The 20,586-nt window shown below is 45.0% G+C and overlaps 2 protein-coding genes and 1 non-coding gene across 3 annotated transcripts in view; 2 read left to right on the forward strand and 1 right to left on the reverse strand.

Annotated features, from left to right (window-relative positions):
- Positions 1-20,586, forward strand: part of LOC135397497 (uncharacterized) — a 151,559-nt gene that overhangs the window by 95,845 nt on the left and 35,128 nt on the right. The window lies entirely within an intron of this gene.
- On the forward strand, positions 2,057-2,127 carry Trnas-gga (transfer RNA serine (anticodon GGA)). The gene has a single exon. It is a non-coding gene; the product is annotated as a tRNA-Ser (tRNA).
- Positions 6,844-18,207, reverse strand: LOC135399091 (uncharacterized). The gene is made up of 4 exons (XM_064630782.1): positions 18,034-18,207; positions 11,190-11,462; positions 10,039-10,433; positions 6,844-8,949 (listed from the first exon to the last, which is right to left on the reverse strand). The coding sequence occupies exons 1-4, from the start codon at positions 18,127-18,129 to the stop codon at positions 8,265-8,267; spliced, it is 1,449 nt and encodes a 482-aa protein (XP_064486852.1). The 5' UTR covers positions 18,130-18,207; the 3' UTR covers positions 6,844-8,264.

Here is a 20,586-nt window from a genome sequence, read left to right on the forward strand (position 1 = left end):
CCACTCCGGTGGCCGCCATGCTGAAGAGAGTCTCGCAGAGAGACACCTAATGCGCGCGCTCGGAAGGCGGCCTCGCGATTCGTTCTCCGCTTGCGGGCTGCTGCGTGCGTCGAAAAAAGTTGAGCTCGGGCGGACTCCTTGCGTTCTGCTGCGGGAGGTCGCGCACGTACCTGTTGCCATGGTAACTAGCGCCCGCACGCATCCGCACGCAGCAGAACGCACTAGTGTGAACCATGGTTGGTCACAAATAATTAGGACTTCGAGCAGGAATGTGTCCTCGTATGGATTTGTGTTTCCTCGTGTGGACTCTGATTTTGTTTTTTCTTGTTTGCTCGCGTGTGGGCCTATGTGCCCTGCTCTCTCTCCCACCCTCCTTTTCCTTCATTTGTTTCATACATAGTGAACCCTAATCAACGCGTCCTGGAGTAACCAGTCCCGATTGTTTTGGGACTAATACCTGAATTTTTCTTCTTCTTCAATCGATAGACTCAGTTGTCTCGCGACGTAAACCCCCAATTATTAATCAATCAATCAATGGAAGAACGAAAAAAATGTGACAGAAACTCTGATCAAGTACGAGTACCGAAAACAAGAAAGTCAAAGCATAGGAGTTAACACTGCGGAGGCTCCTGCTTCTTTATTTTCGTTCGTGTCCTAGAAATAATAATAATAATAAAAAAAAAACGTCCTGTGTGTTGTGCGTGCCGTCCAAGCTCAGGCTTGCTCTTCATGGATCTTGTCCACCGGCTAGCCTTTGTTGGATTTGGGACTGGAGATTGGATTGGATTTGAGCTACAAGTATAGCGATTGTGTTCATCAGTGTGAACCCGCTAACTTCTGCTCACTTGTATCACTACTGAAATGTTAATAGCACGGACGGCTGTATTATAGCAGTGGGACTGATGGCTTTTAAAAATTGGTGAGTGTGTTTAAAAGTGAAATAATGCGTCGAAGTGAGAGAAGGCCATATACCGAGTCTACAGATATAAGAATTATAAAATTGTTTGGTTTAGAACCTTTTTATATGCATTTCAATAACACCATCTGAAGCACCTCTACAGCAGGCGAAACACAGCCACGCTAAGCCTGACGGCTTCGGATGTGTGATCTTGCGAAAGGTGTAGGGTTAGGTCATGTAAGTTTTTTTTTAGCCTGACTAAAGATGGCGGAAATCAGTCCCACTGCTATAGTATATCAAAAAAAAAAAAAAACTGTTCACGCGGAGGCGAAGTTCCTCCCCGTGTTTTGTTGAGCATTCACACGGTGCCGGCATACCGGCGGTGGCGTGCTGCGCACTTAGCAGACGACACTTAGCAGATGACACCGTCTGCGTCTTTTCCTGTCGTCTGCTACGGAATATCGTGTGACTGTGTCGTTAACGACGTTGACGACGTTAAGCGCTCGCGCTCACGTGACAGCAGAAAGCTATGACATTCGTCGCATCTTCCGTTCAAGTTTTCTGGGGAATGTCGCTCGTGTGGATACACGGTTTCTCTCATCATCTCCTCTTCATGAAGCGTGAGAAAGCGGAGATACCTCGGACAGGTCTCCTCAGAGAGTCCCCCGCGAGGACTGGACAAATCGTTTGCTGAGTCCAATGAGAGCGCGCCGCCTTGCGCCCTTGCTAGTGCCCCCTTTAACGTTGACACGATGACAGCATAACGAATGATTATGCACAAGTGAAAAATGATTATGGAATTATTAAGATATAGTTCATGCCCGTGCAAGATTACCATGCAACACCGCTATACGGTCCAATGTTTTGTGTACTATATACGTCATATATGGTATTGTCCGCTTCGATGTCCCAGAAAACTGTCTCGTCTTGTCTTTGGCACCACGCAATATACGTTGTCCCTCTTCGACGTGATCTATACAACTACAGTTTTTCCTTTTTACAGTTTTACAGTTTTTACTTTACTTTTTACAGTTCGCCTTGGCCGTGTATGAATGAATGAGAGAGTGAGTGAGAAAGATGTAAGAGAGAATGGAATAGCGTGGTTGGTTGTCCGTCCCCCCCTACTTGCGGCACTCAATGGCTCATGGGAAACGGCGTGCTGGTGTGGTGTAGTGGTAGCATATCTGACCGGAAATGAGAAGACCCAGGTTCGATTCCTGGCGTCAGCGCCTCTTTTCCCTGAGTTGTTGCATTTCGATGATTCCGGGCGTATGAGGCTTACATGTTTGTGTCGTCCCTAAGTGTGGTCTGCCTCGACCAAATCTCGTTGTCTATACAACTACATTTCCCGCCTCTTAATCATAAAAGCTTCCCGAGTGACGCCTCTCCTTTATTGAGCCTAGTTTGAGCGGATTCCAATCTGCGCAGGATGTTAGTTGGCTCCGAGGGCGTCTCAGGTCTGAAGGGATGTCCGCCGCATCCAACTCATTTCCTGACGGACGTGTATATGAAGCGCAATTAGAAATCTACGGAACAGCTGTCGTCGGCGATAGGGAGCATTGGATAAACAAATAACGGAAACTGCGCATTTGGCACCGTTATTTCAGAAGGAGTCGGTGGAATTGTCGTAGCCCGGGAACTATATCTGCATATCCTGTCTGCATGCATATCGCGCAAACTATTTGCACTCTCGTTACGCTGCATCACTATTGATGGTATTGAACGCAGCGGTGGGTAGATATATGTAGCATGGGCGTACCGAGAGGGGGGCAAGGGGGGCCGTGCCCCCCCCCTCTGGAACTCTAAGGTCGCTTGTGAAAATAGTGCGCTCTTTAGTCATAGGTCGTAATGATTATTCACAGATGTCATGATAGGAACCTCTGAACACGCACACAGTGCGCAACGCCCGCCTCCAGAAGATGATGTGGTTGGGGGTGGGGGTTTGCACTCTTGCCCCCCCCCCCTTGGAAAAAATCCTGGGAACGCCCATGATATCTAGCAGTTCGCATCAGCATCAACACCTATTTCAAAACATTTCCTTCTACAAAATGTGTAAATGTGTGCAAAAGTGTTAAGTGAAGTCGTCTTCACTTTTTCCTCGAACTCCTATAATTCTCCAGAAGTGGAAATGATAATACTAAAAAGAAAAACAAGAGAAACAAAATAGCATAAACGTGTGGTTACAGATAAGGAAAGTGTGACATGACGAAGCCAAGAACAGCCTTCCTGACAGCAACTACAAACTAAAACTTAATTTAAAAACTCTTATAAATAGTCGTATTGTACTTCATAGTACAGGCAATTATGCAGTCTGTTATATATGTGATACATTTCTGTTCCCTGGATCGCCGGGCCCTGCGCCACAGGTTGACAGCAATTGATATTACAAAATACAACAAGGACAAATACGTTCATTAATATTATTATTATAATAATAAAAATAGTAATAACAACCCCGTTTCGTTTCCGGTGTGTTGAAATTGAAGTGTTCTCATCAATCAATGTGTGCACGAAGCATTTGCGTGCACTTAGCTTCGTCATAAGCTTTTCTTATCTGGAACCATATCCTCATGCTGTTTTATTTCTCTCGCTTTAATTTCCTATTTTTCCCTCTTGAGACTGTTTATGACTCTACGAAATAGCGTAACAAGCAAAATAAAATACGAAATAATTTGCTTTCTATGCCAAGTTTATATATAGATTTGTCCCTCTTTTATATATGCTAGCTTGTAGGTAGCACAAACAGAGCGATAACTGGGCATCGAATGTTTTGAATTTATGTGCAAGTTATGGCGAATGCACGAGTTATGAGTTCACGTATATGCAAATTGTGTTGACGCGACACTGCGCGAAGCACTCCTAAACTGTTGCGGGCTATGGAAGCAACTTGCGACACATGGACGGCATGGGCGTTCGTTGGTTCCGTTGTTGTGAGCTTACGTGGTAGGGCCTATAGTGTAGATTATTTACTGCCGCCACAAAGTTTACCATTTGTTGCACACTTGGAGTGCGGTTGACTACACGCTTTTGCGACGGTGCGAAAAATTCATGCCACTTGCTCCTTTCATTTGCAATTCGAATGCATGACGTGCCGCGGTTGGCCACGTAAGGCTGCCTGTCATTCTACGGTGCATATTTCTCGCCTGGTGGTGTTGAGTGAGAGGGGGCCAAGGTGTTAGAATATCGTCCCAGCTTTTCACAATACATATTGTGATAGGGAGATGTGTAAGCGAAAGCTTGTTAGACACTGATACCGATACCCCACGTCACGAACTGTTATTCGGAGATCGAATGCCGTTATTTACGAGGCTACACGAAAAGGATGCAACCCACATATTGATTGATTGATTGATTGATTATGTGTTTAATGGCACAAAGGCAACAAAGGCCATAGAGCGCCAAAACTATGGCGAGTGTGTCGGAGATGATTATTGGAAAGACGATGTGAGAGAGAGTGTGGGGTAGTTAAAACCCACATACTGGCGTAAATATATCCATGCGATAAAATTTTAAGAGAAAGAAATGTAGTTTACATATTGATGCATATTGATACAAATGATTTTGAAAGTAAATTTTGATTTTCGTGTGGACCTGTTTTAATATGCTATGCTATGGAGGGAGTGTATGGGCACCCCTGGTGTGCCCCTTTGGGACGACGTGCCGGATATTCTTCGCTTCTCTTCCCTTTCTCTTATTAATTAGTAGTATCGTAACAGATGTAGCCACGTGCTTGAAACACAGGTTTCCATCTCACTAAACAATTACGTCTGCCTTTCGCGTCGTTGAGCGCAGTTCTAACGCTTTCGTGAAAAGATACTTGTATAGTCTAAAATGGAAGGAACGACCCTATGTTGTACAGTACATAGTGGTTATGCAAACAACGCAACAACTCTACGCAAACGATGGGAGGTAGAAACAAAAAACTGAGTTGTGGCGAATCCATTAAGCAGAAAATGGCATTAAGGCAAATGTCATTAAAACTGTCCGTGCGGCACCGCACGAATTGCATTAAAACTTACCTGATCATGCCGTTTTTATATAAGGCATTGTTCTGTTTCCAACATATCCTCGAAACCTTGTAGCACCCAGTTGAGTGCCAACTTGACGATTTATAAGCATAAGCATAAGTGCATATTTCTAGCATAAGTGGTCGTGGTGGTTTCCAAGCGGATACAGCATTCCTGTGCGAATCGCTGATATCGTTTTCTCTCTAGTTTGTTATCGCACCCCAAGAATCCCGTCCGAAACCATTCTTGGTTTCGTCCGAAACCAAAAAGTTTCGCTTTTTAGCAATGCGATCAGCAGCAGAACCACTTTGGCTGCATACCACGATAAATCGTAACGTGGTTAATCCAGTTTTGTTCGAGCCAAGTTGCTTCCGGGGCAATCTGAGGCGAGAGCGATTCGAGTAGTCCCGTGGCTCCATCTCTCGGACGCCGACGGAAACAGCAGTTAAACTTCATTGATAATTTGTCGGCAGCTGTTTTCAATGAATGTTTCTTCGACATTCGAGGTGTTTGTGTACAAAGAGACGTTGGTAAGAGAGAAAAAAAAAGGGGGTGGGGGTAAGGTATAATATATATACGAATGTTCCAAAAAGAAAAGAAAAAACAGAAAAGAAAAAAACGAAAAAAAAAAGCAGAAGTGGAAGGAAGCAGGTGAAAAAATTAATAGTGATTCATTGTTGAAAAATGGGACCCTTAACGTAAAGAATCCATATACCATTCCCCCTGTGTTCAAAGACGATCGAGTTTAATCAATAATGAATGTGTAATCAAAGGCGCATAAATAAATGAATAAAAAAAATACAAACTGTTGTACACCCTGGGGTACTTCGCGCAGCATGTTTAGTGGTTCATGTGCTCCAGTGGCGCATACCGTATACCTGTTCTACCTTTGTGAATAGGGTGTACCCTTCAAGTTGCTTTATTACGGGTAAACGGAGGGGAAGCGTTTCATTGGAGGAAGCTCGGTTGATCACATATCCAGTGATGCTTCCTTCCCCCCAGTGTGCGTATCAATCTGAGCAGATGTGATTTCAGCCTGCCGGTTCCCACCACAGTGAATGTTCATGGACATGTTGATGATTGATATGGTATGACATTCCAGATTCACAGCTTCCAACCCGTTGGTGTCACGTCTTTCACGGCCAATTCACTTGTACATCATCTCGTATGGGCGTTGTAAACACATGGAGGATCAACTGGATCCCGTTAGGATCCTCCACGAGCGGAAGGGAGTCAGAAAAAGTTGCCTACCAAGTGCGTTTTCACAAACGGAGCTCATATTGCGTCTATAGCGTACTTCTGTTTGTTTTACCAAGTGCCGTGCCAGGCTTTGCTCAACTAGTGCATAAGACACTTACTACCACGCGGAGTGGTCGGAATATGATTCGGGGATGGTATTCTGGCAACAAATGATCTTATGGGGACCACTTTCGGACGTCACAGATATAACCTTGCCATGCACTGTATGGCGCTGCGCAGCAGACCGTCTGGTGTGAATTACATGTAATTCATGTATGAAACTGCATGCATGCATGTATAATATTGCCAGAGTTCTGGTATAGTCGGGCGGATCCTTTTGCTTTCGGTGGATTCGATGTGCTGGGCAATTTATACAATTCAATTCAATTCAATTCAATTCAATCTTATTTCATCCTTAGGATGTGGAGATGAAAAAAAAAAAACTGTAGGACAGCTTGACAAGTTCCCATCCCCAAAGTTTACACCTCGAACTAGCACAATAAGAAACAATGCCAAAGTTAACATTTCAAACTAGCTGAGTAAGAAATAAGTAACAAGAAAACAATGCCCAGTTAGCATACACACAACACATATGAAACACATATCACAGTTCCAGAGGTGACTGCAACCCGAGAAAATGAGTAATTTGTACGTAAACCTGCATAAATATATACCTGCATAAAAATAAAAATGTTAAAATGTATTGAAAGTAGTTTATATCCCATATGCATCAATTTTCTTATATGTAGCAGATGTACGAGGTAGACAGGGGCACCGACCATTCCACGTGTTAAACATCTGATCGAAAAAGCTCTGGAACATCTCCGACGTAGTGATGTCTGATGGCAACATTTGTTTTTCCTGCAAGCATCTCTCTCGTGGCATGTTCGAACTAAGTCTAATCCAAAATTTGTCCCTCTGTCAACCCTTTTCTGTAGTCAGCGACGTTACAACCTCACAATGTTTGCACCGGATCAGAGGTTTCCGAGCGCTTTCGAGCACAGGGGGCATCGTACAATCCGAAAGCATCGAGTTCCAAGCCCATCATTAGTCAACCATTAGACATCCGACACTTTCCAAATCCAGGCACGGCTGCCGAAATTCCAATGCCCGCGTGCTCCAACCTCGTTCAAGCGCGAATATACTACACATCGGGGTGGAAACGCCTCTCCCAATCAAGAGCTGAGCAGCGTGAGGGGGGGAAGTAGGAAGACTCCGCGGAGCGTAGGGGATTACAAGGACTCCCTCCGGATCATTAGGGCTCGCCTGGCTGAACTCACCCACGTGGCTTTTCGGTGGGGGATCCTTTTTATGGGAGACAGCGAAGATGACATCAGATGCGGCGGTATTACGGTCGGGGACAGTTGGTCGCAGCGAAATTACAGCCCGCGGTGCACGTGCGCGAATTACAGGGGCACCCATAGTCGGTCCAGATGGGACAGTCCTTCCTCTCGGCATAATGAAAACCACGTGACCTTCCGGCTTGCGGGAGAATGTAAGATCGAAAGTTCTTGCAGGCGGCAAGTGAGTGGGACTTGATCCGAAGGTGCCGTAGCAGCCCACCCTGGAACACGTCGATCGTCAGCTAGTCAGCACCACGGCTCATGGCGTCAAGCTACATCCTTTCTTCTACTCCTCCAGTCTCCGCCCCCGAACATTTCACGCCCCCTATACATGGTTATAGCCTGAAGCCCAGGACGTCGTGCTATGTTGCTAGCCACAAACCGCAAGTTCACTTTATGAAAAGAGGGACGAACAGTAACATCAGCGCTCTTAACTTCATGAGATAATTCTGATAGTCCCGTTAAGTCCATCCCTCCTCCGCTCGTAACACATATCGCGAAATAAAAAGCACAGAATTTGATTGAAAAGAGTAGCAGGGCGTCGACAAGCTGGTGCACGACTAGAAAAGGACGGTGCCCGAGACACGGAGACAGACAACAGACAGAAAATTTGCACTGGATATGCGGTGGCGCTGCTACAAGGAGACAGACAACACACAGAAAAGAACTGGGTATGCTTAGGAATTATCTGTCAGTTTTAGTAACCATTCTTTTCGTATGTGACGCCGCAGGTAGTCACTAGTCTAACGGAGCGGTGCAACTGTTTCTTGCGTACAGCTAAAACACGTAGAGATATTGTCTCTTCGCCTTGGGCAAGGTGTTTACAACCATGTCCAGCAACGGATACTTGAGTCCCTTACAGGTCCCCGTGATATCGTCCATGTCGATCCTCCACACCGCGACGCAATACGAGCCGTCTTCCTCCCTGATGTTCATCTGCCCCGCCAACATACCAATGATGCTCTTCATCTTCTCCTCAATAGACCACACAGTTTCGAACCCCAGATATGTGGTACTGTCGGGAAATGTGTAGGCGCACATGGCGATGGTGTTCTTCTTCGACGTTGGCTCGTACGTGCAAGTGGTCGTGTAAGGCACGGGCATGTTTTCCACCGTCTCGTTGCGCTCGATGAAACTCTGCGGGTCGCGCTGGTTGGGCGGGTCGAGAACGTTCAACACTGCGCGAAACGATATTGAGAAGCAGAAGTTCTTCTCGCTGAGGTAGTTTCCGAGAAGGCCGAAATAGTGCTGCATTCTGCCTTCAATGGTGCCGGTGTTGCCCCGCAGAGGGCTCGGGCACGACGTCCGGTTGTAGCCTGGCCGGGGAAAATACTCGTGCGTCGTGGCAAACATCCAGTCGACGATGGGCACGAGTTCTGTAACGTTGTACTCATTTAGGTACTGATCCTCTTCGGGAAGAATGACTCCAATCTGCTTTTCTGTGCCCAATATGACGCGGAGCCTGCGATGGAACAGGTAGTGCGTGAACGTTATGCGAAAGCGTCGGAGTGTGACGTACGGTCACGCTATATACAGTCTTTCTCCTGTTAGCACTGCCTTCGTGCGCTTGAAGGCAAAGCGGCTGTAGCGTGATTGTTTGGTAGTACTGTACGTATATATAGTAGAAGGTTAAGGGTAAATGACAAACGCAGGCAAGCTGATGGATAAGTCCATCATATGTTAAACCTGAGCTTGGTTGACGAAAGGTAAGCGACAGTGAGCTGTGTGTATCATTCGTTTTGTCGTCACCCAACGTCAGGCTTTTCTCGTTATGTAGAATATGAGCTTCTCCAAATGTTGCCCGAGCACGTAAGGAAAGTCTTGTAGTGCCTGAATGGGCATGTGTATCATTGTCGTCATGACTTGATATTGTTCCCAAAATCTAGATATAGCAACAAGGTATGCAACACTGCGTTTTTGCCCGTGGACGCGTCGCTGAGTACCACTGCGCAATCTTAAACTGTTAGCATTTCGGGTTGCTGTTTTCTGACAACACTTCTCAGCTACGATGTCCGAAATAATTCTCATGGCTCTAACACGAGGTATTACATGGCGCGACCAGGATTACACAGAATGGATTTTTCTTTACCGTCCACGTCCGCCAGTTCCGTGAAGCGAGCGACGAATGAAAGGAACATTGCCGTATAGTTACTTCCTAGTCCCTATGGCACCATGCAGCCTCATACAATGTCTACATATCCGAAAACGGTTTCACACGTCGGCAAGCAGCAGTTCGTGTACATGTCAAATGAAATTTTACGTGCTCCGTTTAGAGCACAAACCACAGCTCAAGTGGTGGATGAACTGAGGCTTTGGTCTCAACACTACCGGCCGTATTCATAAACGATCCTCGACTCAGCCCGACCCATCACCCGAACTGCTCATCGAGAGACTGTCTCGAAGCTCTCCCGAAGCCCTTTTACTGCAGGAGCCATTCACCATGCCTTTCCTCGGGTACCGCAGGGTGGCGCTGGCGAGGATCGTTTCGGAATAGCAAGAACGTGTCAGTCGGCGTTACAGCGTGACTTTACCTGAAGAGTAGATCACTAGCCTTTTGAAGAGTCGGGTGGTATCTGCGCCGGCGTCCGGGAACCCCCAGTCAATGAAAACACCGTCTAGATGGTAGCGGTCCAGCCAGCGTTGGACGCTCTTAGCGAACAAGGGCAACGCAGCCAGAGTGAGGTTTTCAAACCGAGACTGCGCACCTCCCACGACGAGATGAGTTTTAAGATTGATGAAGCGTTCCTTGACCTTGATCAGGGACTCGTAGCCCCCGCAGTGGAAATCAGTCTCCAGGAAGCGGCTCTTCAATTCTCCCGAGTTCCCATCGAACGTCGCGGAATAATAGAGCAAGTGGTCGCAATAGGCGCCGGGAATCATCATCGGCACGTAATGGACGCCTGGGGGTTTGGCCCTGTAAGTCTCGGCGTTGTATACGCAGAAGACCTGTTGGAAGTTATTGAGCGCTATTGTTTTACATTGTTGGGTGACTCTCGACAAGACAATATCATATCGTCTACGATGACAGTGACCGGACATGATAGAGACACGACCTTCCATGCGAGGTTCTGAATCGCGAGCCAATACCTGCAGCTACAAGGTGCTGAATATAGCCTGCCTACATGCTGGATATAGGTATAGGAGCTGCGTTGCCCAATGTGCCGTCAAGGCAAAAGAATTGACTACATCTTTGAGTGTGTCAAACTCTTTCAGAAGGACGGTCGCCCCCAGAAATGCCTGCATGAAACATGTACCGTAATGTTTGAAGGGTCCATTTGAAGAGTTTGAGGAGAAGAAGGATTAGATATTAAATAATTCAGTTTCGTAAATTCGCGTGGTCGCTGCAACTGAGAAAGCTCCAGGGGCAAAATAATGATGACCTCTACGTTCGAAGGACGTATCAGAGGACATCGCATATTTTCAGGGGACTATACTGTCATACTCTCAACATCAGGAGTCTACTCTTGCATGTGTATTTCATGAAAATTGCATAAACACTACGCCAGTAAGTCGCGCGGAAACTTTGCGTATTTTCCTGCCTCAATGATCAGCGAGGAACACAATGCCGCCGTAATTTAGGGATCGATGTGCATGAAGACGACTGGTCCATTTACATGGGATGCTTATAGCCTGCTGAGGTCATATAGAGGTCATGAAGTGTCACGTGATCGTCGGACCCTTTTGTAAAAAACCGTCACCTACTGTGCCTTTGTGCTGAATGGTTCTGCCCATGTATAGAGCGTCCACAGCACCGTAATCAGTGCATTCCTCCTCGCCTTCAGGGATGTCGCCGTCCCCGACGCCTGGTGGAAGGGTGCTGAAGTTTTTCCCTCTATTGACGATGGCCAGGCCTGTGAAACTCACGGGAACGATGAAAAGGGCGAAGCAGGAGCAGCACACACACCACGTGTAATAAAGAGGGACGTGGCGGGGCGGCGTGATGTGGACGCTGTCTTCAGGAACCACGGATCCACCCTGGACGGCAAGCAGTTCAATTCAGTGGGCTTTGCAGCGTACGGTGCCGTGCAATACGCAACTAACCACTATTTTTTTCCCCTATATTTGCTGATATGCTATACTTACAGATGTAATTCTATGGAGCAGGCTCGAATGCTGCTACACTCTGGTTTTGACTCCAACTCCTGAACTACCCTGAACTTCTTAAGACTGCTATTGGCGCGACACCTTCGTCAACTTGGTCTTAAGAGAGCTGCACCGTGACTCATTTGTCAGTGGGCTTCTCAACACGATGCCGTGCAATAGAGGCGCTACAAAATCGAGCGGCCCGCGTCGTCATCTCTGACTATTCCCGTCTTTCTATTGCGTAACTCTCCTCAAAGAGCGGGCTTCTGATCTGCCGCTTCTTTCTGCTCACCGTATCATCGCTCGTGTTTCTTTACTTCATAAATGTTACTATCATAACACTCTTCCTAGATATTCTCCGTTTTCACCTCCTCATCACGTATCCAATTACCTAGACCCACTCTGAGAAACTATTCGTTCCATTTAGCCGTACAAATTATTATGCTAACTTCTTCGTCCCTAAGACAGCTAAGGACTGGAACAACTTTCGAACAACTCTCTTTTGAGTGCGCTTCTGCTTTGCTGGAAGTATCCTAGGACACAGGGAAATTTGCTGGAAAATCCCAGGCAATATGCAAAAAAAAAAAAGATCCCTGAGGAACAAGCATAAGGCCACCTAATAGCTGACTTATTTATTTTTATTTATTAATACTGTAAGCCAATATGTGGCCCAAACAGGAGTGGCATACATGTTTGACACATATTCAACAATGGACAACAAAACAGATCTCAGTAAATTGACCCATCAAAACACGATCATACACTATATCTATTAAATCAACACCACAAGGCATTCTATTGAGAACAAAAATAAAATTGCTCCACGTTACTTATAAAATTACCTGACTCGAAAACACTTCCGGGCAATGAATTCCAATCTTCTATTGTTCGAGGAAAGAAACTATATTTAAATGCATTAGTTCTTGCAAAAATTGGTGCTAGCATTTGTTCCCGCTGACTGTGTCGTGTTCTTCTCAACAACGTAGGTTTCAGAGAATTTGGTAAATTTAATGCGACATTTCCCATCAGACCCTTACGAAGAAATAATATCCGACTAATTTTTCGGCGCAGTTCAAGTGTCTGAATGTTGTTTACCTGCATCAACTTACTAGGTGAGTCAGTTCTTCTGTATTTCCCAAAAATGAATCTTATGGCTCTTCTCTGTACCCTCTCCAGTAGTGTAATATCCCTTTTCTGATACGGGTCCCAAACTACTGCTGCATATTCAAGTTTTGATCTAACAAATGTGTTATACGCGAGTAACTTTGTTTGTGCCGGTGCATATTTAAGTTTCCTTTGTATAAATCCTAATTTCTTCAGGGCTAATGCACAGATGTCAGAAATGTGATCAGACCACGTTAGTCTACTATTGATTGTCACCCCCAAGTATTTATACTTCTGTACTAGGGATATTTCTTGACTCCCAAGAAAATATGGGAACACACTCGGTAACTTTTTTCTTGTAAGTCGCATCAATACTGTCTTATCCAAATTAATCTTCATTCCCCATTGTCTACACCATTCTAAAACTGCTACCATAGTATTCTGTAATAATAAATGATCAGCATGGCTCGTGACCTCCTTAAAGATCACACAATCATCTGCAAATAGCCTTATTGAAACACCTTCTGGAATCACAGTAACAATATCATTGATATAAATTAAGAACAATAACGGTCCCAATACGCTTCCCTGAGGGACACCGGAACTAACAGCACACATGCCTGAAGGACGATTACTAATTTCTACAAACTGTTGCCTGTCATTGAGGTATGCTTGGATCCATCTCACAACAAATGCAGGGAGCCCTAAACTTTCCAAACGATATAACAACTTTCCATGTGGGACTTTGTCGAAGGCTTTGCAAAAATCCAAGAACAACACATCTAATTGACCACATTTGTCTAATACACTGGAAAATTCATGTACAACATCCACAAGCTGAGTGACAGTTGACATATTTTTTCTAAAGCCATGCTGATATTTGGACAAAACATTGTGGTCACTTAAGAACTTCTGTATGTAGACAACAACAACGTGTTCAAGTAATTTGCAACAAGTACTAGTAATTGACACCGGCCGGTAATTGCTGACAAGTAACTGATCACCTTTTTTATGAATAGGGACTACACGTGCCTTAAGCCAATCACCAGGTAAAACACCTGTAGATAACGACAAGTTAAAAATGTGTGTTAAAAAACCAGATATCTGTTCCGCGTAGCGCCTCAGGAATACATTTGGGACCCCATCAGGCCCTGTTGATTTTTTGGGGTTCACATTGAGGAGCATCTCAAGGACACCCTCTCTACTTAGAAAAAGGTCACAACCAGAATTAGCAAGATGATTCCGTAATTGGTAGTAATCCCGTTCCAAGTAAACACTTTGAAAATAGTTGTTAAATTCGTCAGCAATTAAACCCGCTTCAGTTATAGGTACATCATCTACACTTATTTTTGTCACCTCTTTTTGTGGCTGTTTCAGATAGCGCCAAAATCTCTGCGGATCGTTCTTAATAAATCCTTCAACCCTATGCTTAAAAAAGCTTGTTCTAGCTTGTTTAACTTTCGTCACCAAGGAACGTTTTAAGGATATATATTCTGGCAAGTAAGTTCTAAATTTTTTACGTAGCCGCTTAATTTTACGTTTCATGTGAATAATTTCACGGCTAATCCAAGGGTTTACTCTGCGCTTTGGGACTCTTCTTATGGGAACAAAATTGTCAATACAATACCCGACAGTGACACGAAACTGTCTCCACAGGGTCTCAATGTCAGTTGAAAGAGTGTCAAGGTTAAATTCAAGGTAGTTAATTATCCCAATATCATCTGCTTTACTAAAATCCTTCGTCGTGGGAACATCAGAAGCACTCAAAGAATGCTCTTCGTGAAATGTACAGTTGTAATTTATTAAGTCATGATCTGAAATACCCTCTTCCACCTTAACTGTACCCTGAACAAATCCTTCACTGACAAAGAGAAGATCCAAAATTGAATTACCTCGTGTGGGTTCTCTTACCAACTGAGATAAATTCATCGAAAACATTATATCCAAGATCATATCAACAGCTGATGCTTTACCGTAAGTGCAGTTATTCCAGTTAACAGAGGGTAAATTAAAGTCTCCTGTTACAATGACATTTTTATCACGTAGTTTTAGCAAGTAATCATAAAGTTTACAGAGGAATGTATCATCCGCATCTGGTGGTCGATAAACCGCACAAACGAAAAATATCCTACCCCATATAGACACTTTCAGTAACAAACTTTCATGGTCACTGATCTGCTCCATAACAATAACATCAACTGTACTTTTTGTAATAACCGCTACTCCACCACCACGTGAACCCCTATCACGTCTGTACAAATGATAACCTGGCGGGACAATCTCATCGTCGCTAATATTTACATTCAACCATGTTTCTGTGATAACACAAATATGTGGGTCGTGTAACAACAAAAGTGCTTCAAGCTTATCTAATTTGTTAACAATGCTTCTCGCGTTTAGCGAGAGTAACCGGAGTTGGTGCGACTTTGACCGCTAGCTTTGAGTATTTGCCAATATCCCTCTTCCTGTTATTCGCTGATTTGACACCTCGTCCCATACATACAGCTTATCATCTATGCGAAGTTTGTCGTGCACCAGTGTAACCTTTTTTCCATGCTCTCTATCCCCCTTCGCACTTTCCCAAAGTAACTTACTTATCAATTTCTAAATTACATTAAAGTGCATTACATTTATATTACATTAAGTCGTCGCGTCTTGCCCCGTGCTTATCATCGTATGCATTGATTTTTCAGCTACACACCGGATAACCAAGAGTACTCATATACTGTACATATCTAGATGAATGAATAAAGAAATGGGATGTGGAATTACATTGACAGAACAAACCTGCGATACGCTGCTGCACAGCTGACAAGAAAAAGGACTACAGAAAATCGGGCCTTTTTTTGCGGGTCTTTACATTCCAGGCAGAAGTAACAGATTTTTTTTTTCTTCTTCAACGCAAACACCAATCCGGACAATTCTCACCTGCAATTAGGCGGACATGCAGAGCCACCTACGAGTAAAGTTTCAAGCGCGTGGAACAACGCGTCTGTGAGACAGGCGGCGTCGACCAAAAAGGTCTCAACTTGCCCCGTGTCTCATCTTGTCCCACCTTACCCTATGCCATCGTGCATGCCAACATACTGGGAGCAGAACTGGCCTGCCTGTTCACTCGTGAACAGCACCCACAAGGTGCAAACATTCGCTACTCCCGCCCCTGCAAATCTGACGTTAGTGCCTGTAGAGGTCCGGGCCCTAATCTTTCACACAGCGATCGTTATCGTTATATTTAAAGGGGCTGTAAACAAGTATACAAGGCGCATATTTCTCTGCGTTATATTATTGCAACTTATGCAGCGAAAGCTCCTTGGAATTACTAGCGCTCAAAACCAAGAGGTGCTTGCATACGGATGAAATGTCCACTGCGCTCTTTCGCTTTTTAGCTCCGCCCTGCGCTCTAACTCGACGTTATTTTGATGTGCGTTTCCCTCACCAATTACGATTAAGCAGAGTTCGTGGTAACTCGTTACTGTAACTAAGTTCCTTTTTTTGGTAACTTGTAACTTAACTCGCTACTTTTGAGCCGCGGTAACTTTCAGAGGAACTCGTTCCTTTTTTATGTAACTTTGCCAAAGTAACGTCAGTTAAGTTCCAAGTTACTTTTAACTCGCTTTTCACACACGTCCACATATTTTATTGTTTTCTCTCCGGCATTTTTTGCCATAAAACGTGATATTCGACCAATGACAGTATTTTATTCAGGAAATAAGAACCGCTGCCATTGAAATGAATCCGAGCATTGTGCACCCACAGGGAGCAAGATGCAAAGCGTTCGAACAGAGCTCTACCAAAGAAATGTCATCATGACATTAGTAGACATACTGAAACCGAAAGAAATCAGAAGGAGAGGGCTGGGTTCCACTAACGGGCACTTGTTCGCTGCCTCCCATTGAAAGAACAACAGGACCTTGGGTCGCGTCCCTTTAAAGCGACTGTCCGGACCTCTGGAGGGTATTCGGATTGCGACTCCATTCGATTGTGCTCCACACTCCACACAGAATGAATTAAAGCCTACGGTTAACCCATACCCGGTTTCGGTTTCTCCGTGACGTCACTCTTGTTCCCGACGTCATAATTGTGCAAGACAACACAACATTCGGCGCTTGTTTGAGGTGCAAAGTGAGATTTGCAGGTGAGACTTGACGCACTTGGGATTGGCGATTCGTTTAATAACTTATGTTATTCCTAACTATAGCCTGTAACATTTTCTATGCAGGTGTTGGGGCTGTAACTGAGAGAGACGCGCCTGACCAACGTTTATGATGTGTAGGCGCCAAATCTGTGACGAGAACGAGGTCGAAACTTAACAACACTTCCTTGTCTTTTCAAAAGCCATTGACATAGTGCAGCGAGGTTTTATCCAGGACGGTGAATACTGCATGGCTACCCCCAACTGTTTTAGGGGTTCGGAGAGCAGCAGGAAAGCAGGCGAGCTGGTGATAATTGATCTTCATAACGAACCCTGAGACTGATAATGAAGACAGCTGATAATGAAGCCTGTTTATTGGCTGGTAATTTGAAACGTAATGTTCGGAGCTCGGCCCACGAGTATGATGACCTGCATTCTTTCATGGGGCACCATTATTTGTGAAATGTTTGGCGGCCTGTTTACGGCCCCTTTTAAAGATCGTGCCCCATAGCCGCTTCTTGCTATGGAGTGCTGTCGTCTGCTCACCTACTGTACCGCTAGACTGCCAGGCATTCTCTGCCAAGAAACATGTTTTCTTTTCGCAGTATTGAATATGCCTTTCGGTACATTACTGAACACACTTTTTTAGACAGTTGTTGAATTTAGTTGCAAAATTTGTTAGATGAAGTGCATTTTTTCGAGCAACTGATTCCACTAAGCTTTCGCCTTGTACTCTGGCAACAGTGACATCAGAGCATGACTTTCCGACGCCGTCCGCAGGTTTTTCGTCGCATGGAACTGGTGCCGGCGAACAACTGGCGGCGGAGCTCGCGTGACAGTCCGCCGCGCGAACTTCGTTGCAACAAATTCGCTCCATGGAGGTTGGCCTTTATGGGATAACGACAAGTTGAAGATCGGGCGTTTCACATAGGATCGTTATCATTATATTTGAAGTTCGCGAGCTCCAAAGCTGCTGTGGTAGACTCGAGCAAGAGCTCGTGGCGAATAGCGGGCCGAGGAGATGCATTTAACACGTATTATGGGATAACGACAAGTTGAAGATGGGGCCCCTGGTGGGATATATCCGACCGCTGCGGGATCGTTTCAAAAGTACAGCCCCCCTGATGTCTTGTAATGGTCACTGAATAAACGAAACGACTTCGTAGAAATCTGAGCGGACCTCACACCGCACCCGTGAACTGCGAAGTAGGAACAGTTGATCGTTACCTGGCTGACGTGCTCCTTCTTGGAAGCGTCCTGTTCATGCGCCACCGACTCTCCGACGTTGGACGGGGTTTGACTGACTGCAGCACTTTCGGGCATTTGTCGCGAGGGCTGGGCAGGCTGTCACTCAAGCAGGAACAGAGCAGCAGGAACAGCTTCTTCTTCTTCTTCTTCATCCTCGGGGAAATGGCCGTTATCCACTAAGGAACAGCTTCGTGCAGATTCAGAGATCTTCTTCTTCATCTACCACCACTAAACACAGATATAGCGTTCGCCAGGAGCACGCGCACTGAACGGTCAAGCATATTGTTGTTGTTGTTGTTGCTCCTCAAGCGGGATGGCGCTTATCCGCTAGGGAGATTGGCCAGGACTACTGAGGTGCGGTCAAGCATATGTCGGGTGGAAGTCTGTCTTCTTCGTTTTCTTCTTCGTCAAAAGTGTTTCACATTACGTGTGAATACTCTTCTGTTCCTCTCCTTCTTCTGCCCCAATGGAGAATGGCTATTAGCCACAAGCGCGTCAGTCTTGTGACCCCACTGGAGATGGTGGGCATTGAAATCACCGGCCGCGAAAACGTCCCCAGAAACCTCTTCCACGGCACATCCACTGGGCCAGCGGAGAGAAAGCCGCCAGGGCAGCAGACACTCATGATAGTAAGAGAGTAACGGAAGCTGAAGTAAGACGGACACCGAGCACTTCACAGTCCAGTGATGTGTGCTCAAAGTAAATACAGGAAGGGTGAATGAGCAATGTAGAAACAAGGGGGGTCAACAACGTACTCCACTCCAAGGGGGACTGCTGTGCGTACCCACCAGGCCATGCGAACAGTCCAAACTCAGGAAAAGTATCTACGGGGGCTAGTACAGTCCTAGCAAGGCAACTAGAATATGATCTCCCACTCACGTTGAACGTACAGGCGAAAAAGAAAAAAAGACGTGTTGAAGAAAACCACCTGCGATAGCACCCTAGGATACCGTATACACTCCGCTGGTGGTGTCCCAGGTAGAGCACTGGAAAGGACCACTCTGGCCACCAAAACTCCAGTCCGTGCCGAAATCGGCCATCAAAGTCGTTTTGACTGCTGGCAGGGGCCAAAAATCGGGTCTACTTCAAGAGTCCGATCGAGCTTCTGTGGGCCGTTCTTTCGCATTATTTAATCCTGAACATTCATTTTGAAACCAAAGCAACTAAATGCCTGATCCCTTCCTCCGTCTTTCTGCTAAAATGCTATAACGTTGGCGTTGCGTACTGAGTAAAGCTGTGTTAATTGAGCATTTGCGTGTTACTCCTATTCTGTGGAAAGTATTGACTGCAGCGTACTAAAGCTACTGGCGTGCTACACCGATCGGTAGCAGAAGCAGCGATACTGAAGACTTGAATTCGCGTTTTTCTTTTTTTTTTTTTTTGTGGACTGAAAAATCACGAAGAAAAACAGAACAAAGTCCCATTCAGAGAAGAGGGTGATAGTGACTCAGAAAGTCATTAGTTTCGTTGTAGTTACTATGGTCATTAGACATTGGACATACTTGTAACGACAGTTACATCTACGTTGTTATAGTGTTAGTGACAAGCAAAGTGTAATTTGGCAACTTACTTGTGTAATTAGATAATTATGCTAATAAAATATTCTGAATAGAAGATAATTTTGCACCTAGAAAAGTAGGTGATAGGTTTTGTTCAAGCACATTTCAATATTTTTACTGTTTCGTTACAGTATGATGTTAGGAGGATGAACGAGCGACAAAGTTTTATAAAGTAATTACAGACTGATTAATAGACGAATAGACTAATAATCTAATTAATAAACGAACGCCTGCCAGTCTCATAACTAGAGCGCACATAAATATGCAATAAAAACTCCCGAAATGTGCATGCAACTATGCACTGAAAATGTTCGAAATTTGCAGTAAAATGCTCTATATATAGTATATGCAGTATTTTTAATTGTTCAAATGCCTATTTAAATAAAGTGAGTATATTTTATAAGGGATAACAACGTAAAATAAAGCCACCCTCGTTCTGCAGCACACGACAAAGACTTGCTCCACAGATATAAATCATGGAGCTGAAGGCTTTGCGTTCGTGATTGATAAAATTGCGTAAACGCAGGCTAGCTGGTAGACGAAACCCATTACGAAACAAGCGTGAGCATGGACAACATGAAAAATACAAACATGCACGCATATATATGTTCGTGTTTTTCGTGTTTCCCATGCTCAGGCTTGTTTCGTCATATCTTTGCGTTCGGCTCTGCATCATGCCGATTAAGATGCGAACGCCGCCCATCTTTCGTAACGGGTACGTGACGAAGGTGAAGTATACTGCCCATCGGCCATGCACGCAATGGAGGATGGAGCAGCCCAGGTACGTACTGAAAACCGCGCCTCACCCCGCCGAAACATGGAAAATATTCGATTCTGACCAGAATTTTCGCGTCTGACCAACGCCGTCCCGAAACCAACAAAACGATCAATGAAAAAAGACGTAAGGTCTCGCACCTGAAAATACGGCAAAATATGCACTGTTCATGCGAAATATGCCACAACGTGCAAAACA

The sequence above is a fragment of the Ornithodoros turicata genome, chromosome 6 (genome assembly GCF_037126465.1).
Source record: "Ornithodoros turicata isolate Travis chromosome 6, ASM3712646v1, whole genome shotgun sequence".
NCBI classification, from domain to species: Eukaryota; Metazoa; Arthropoda; class Arachnida; order Ixodida; family Argasidae; genus Ornithodoros; species Ornithodoros turicata.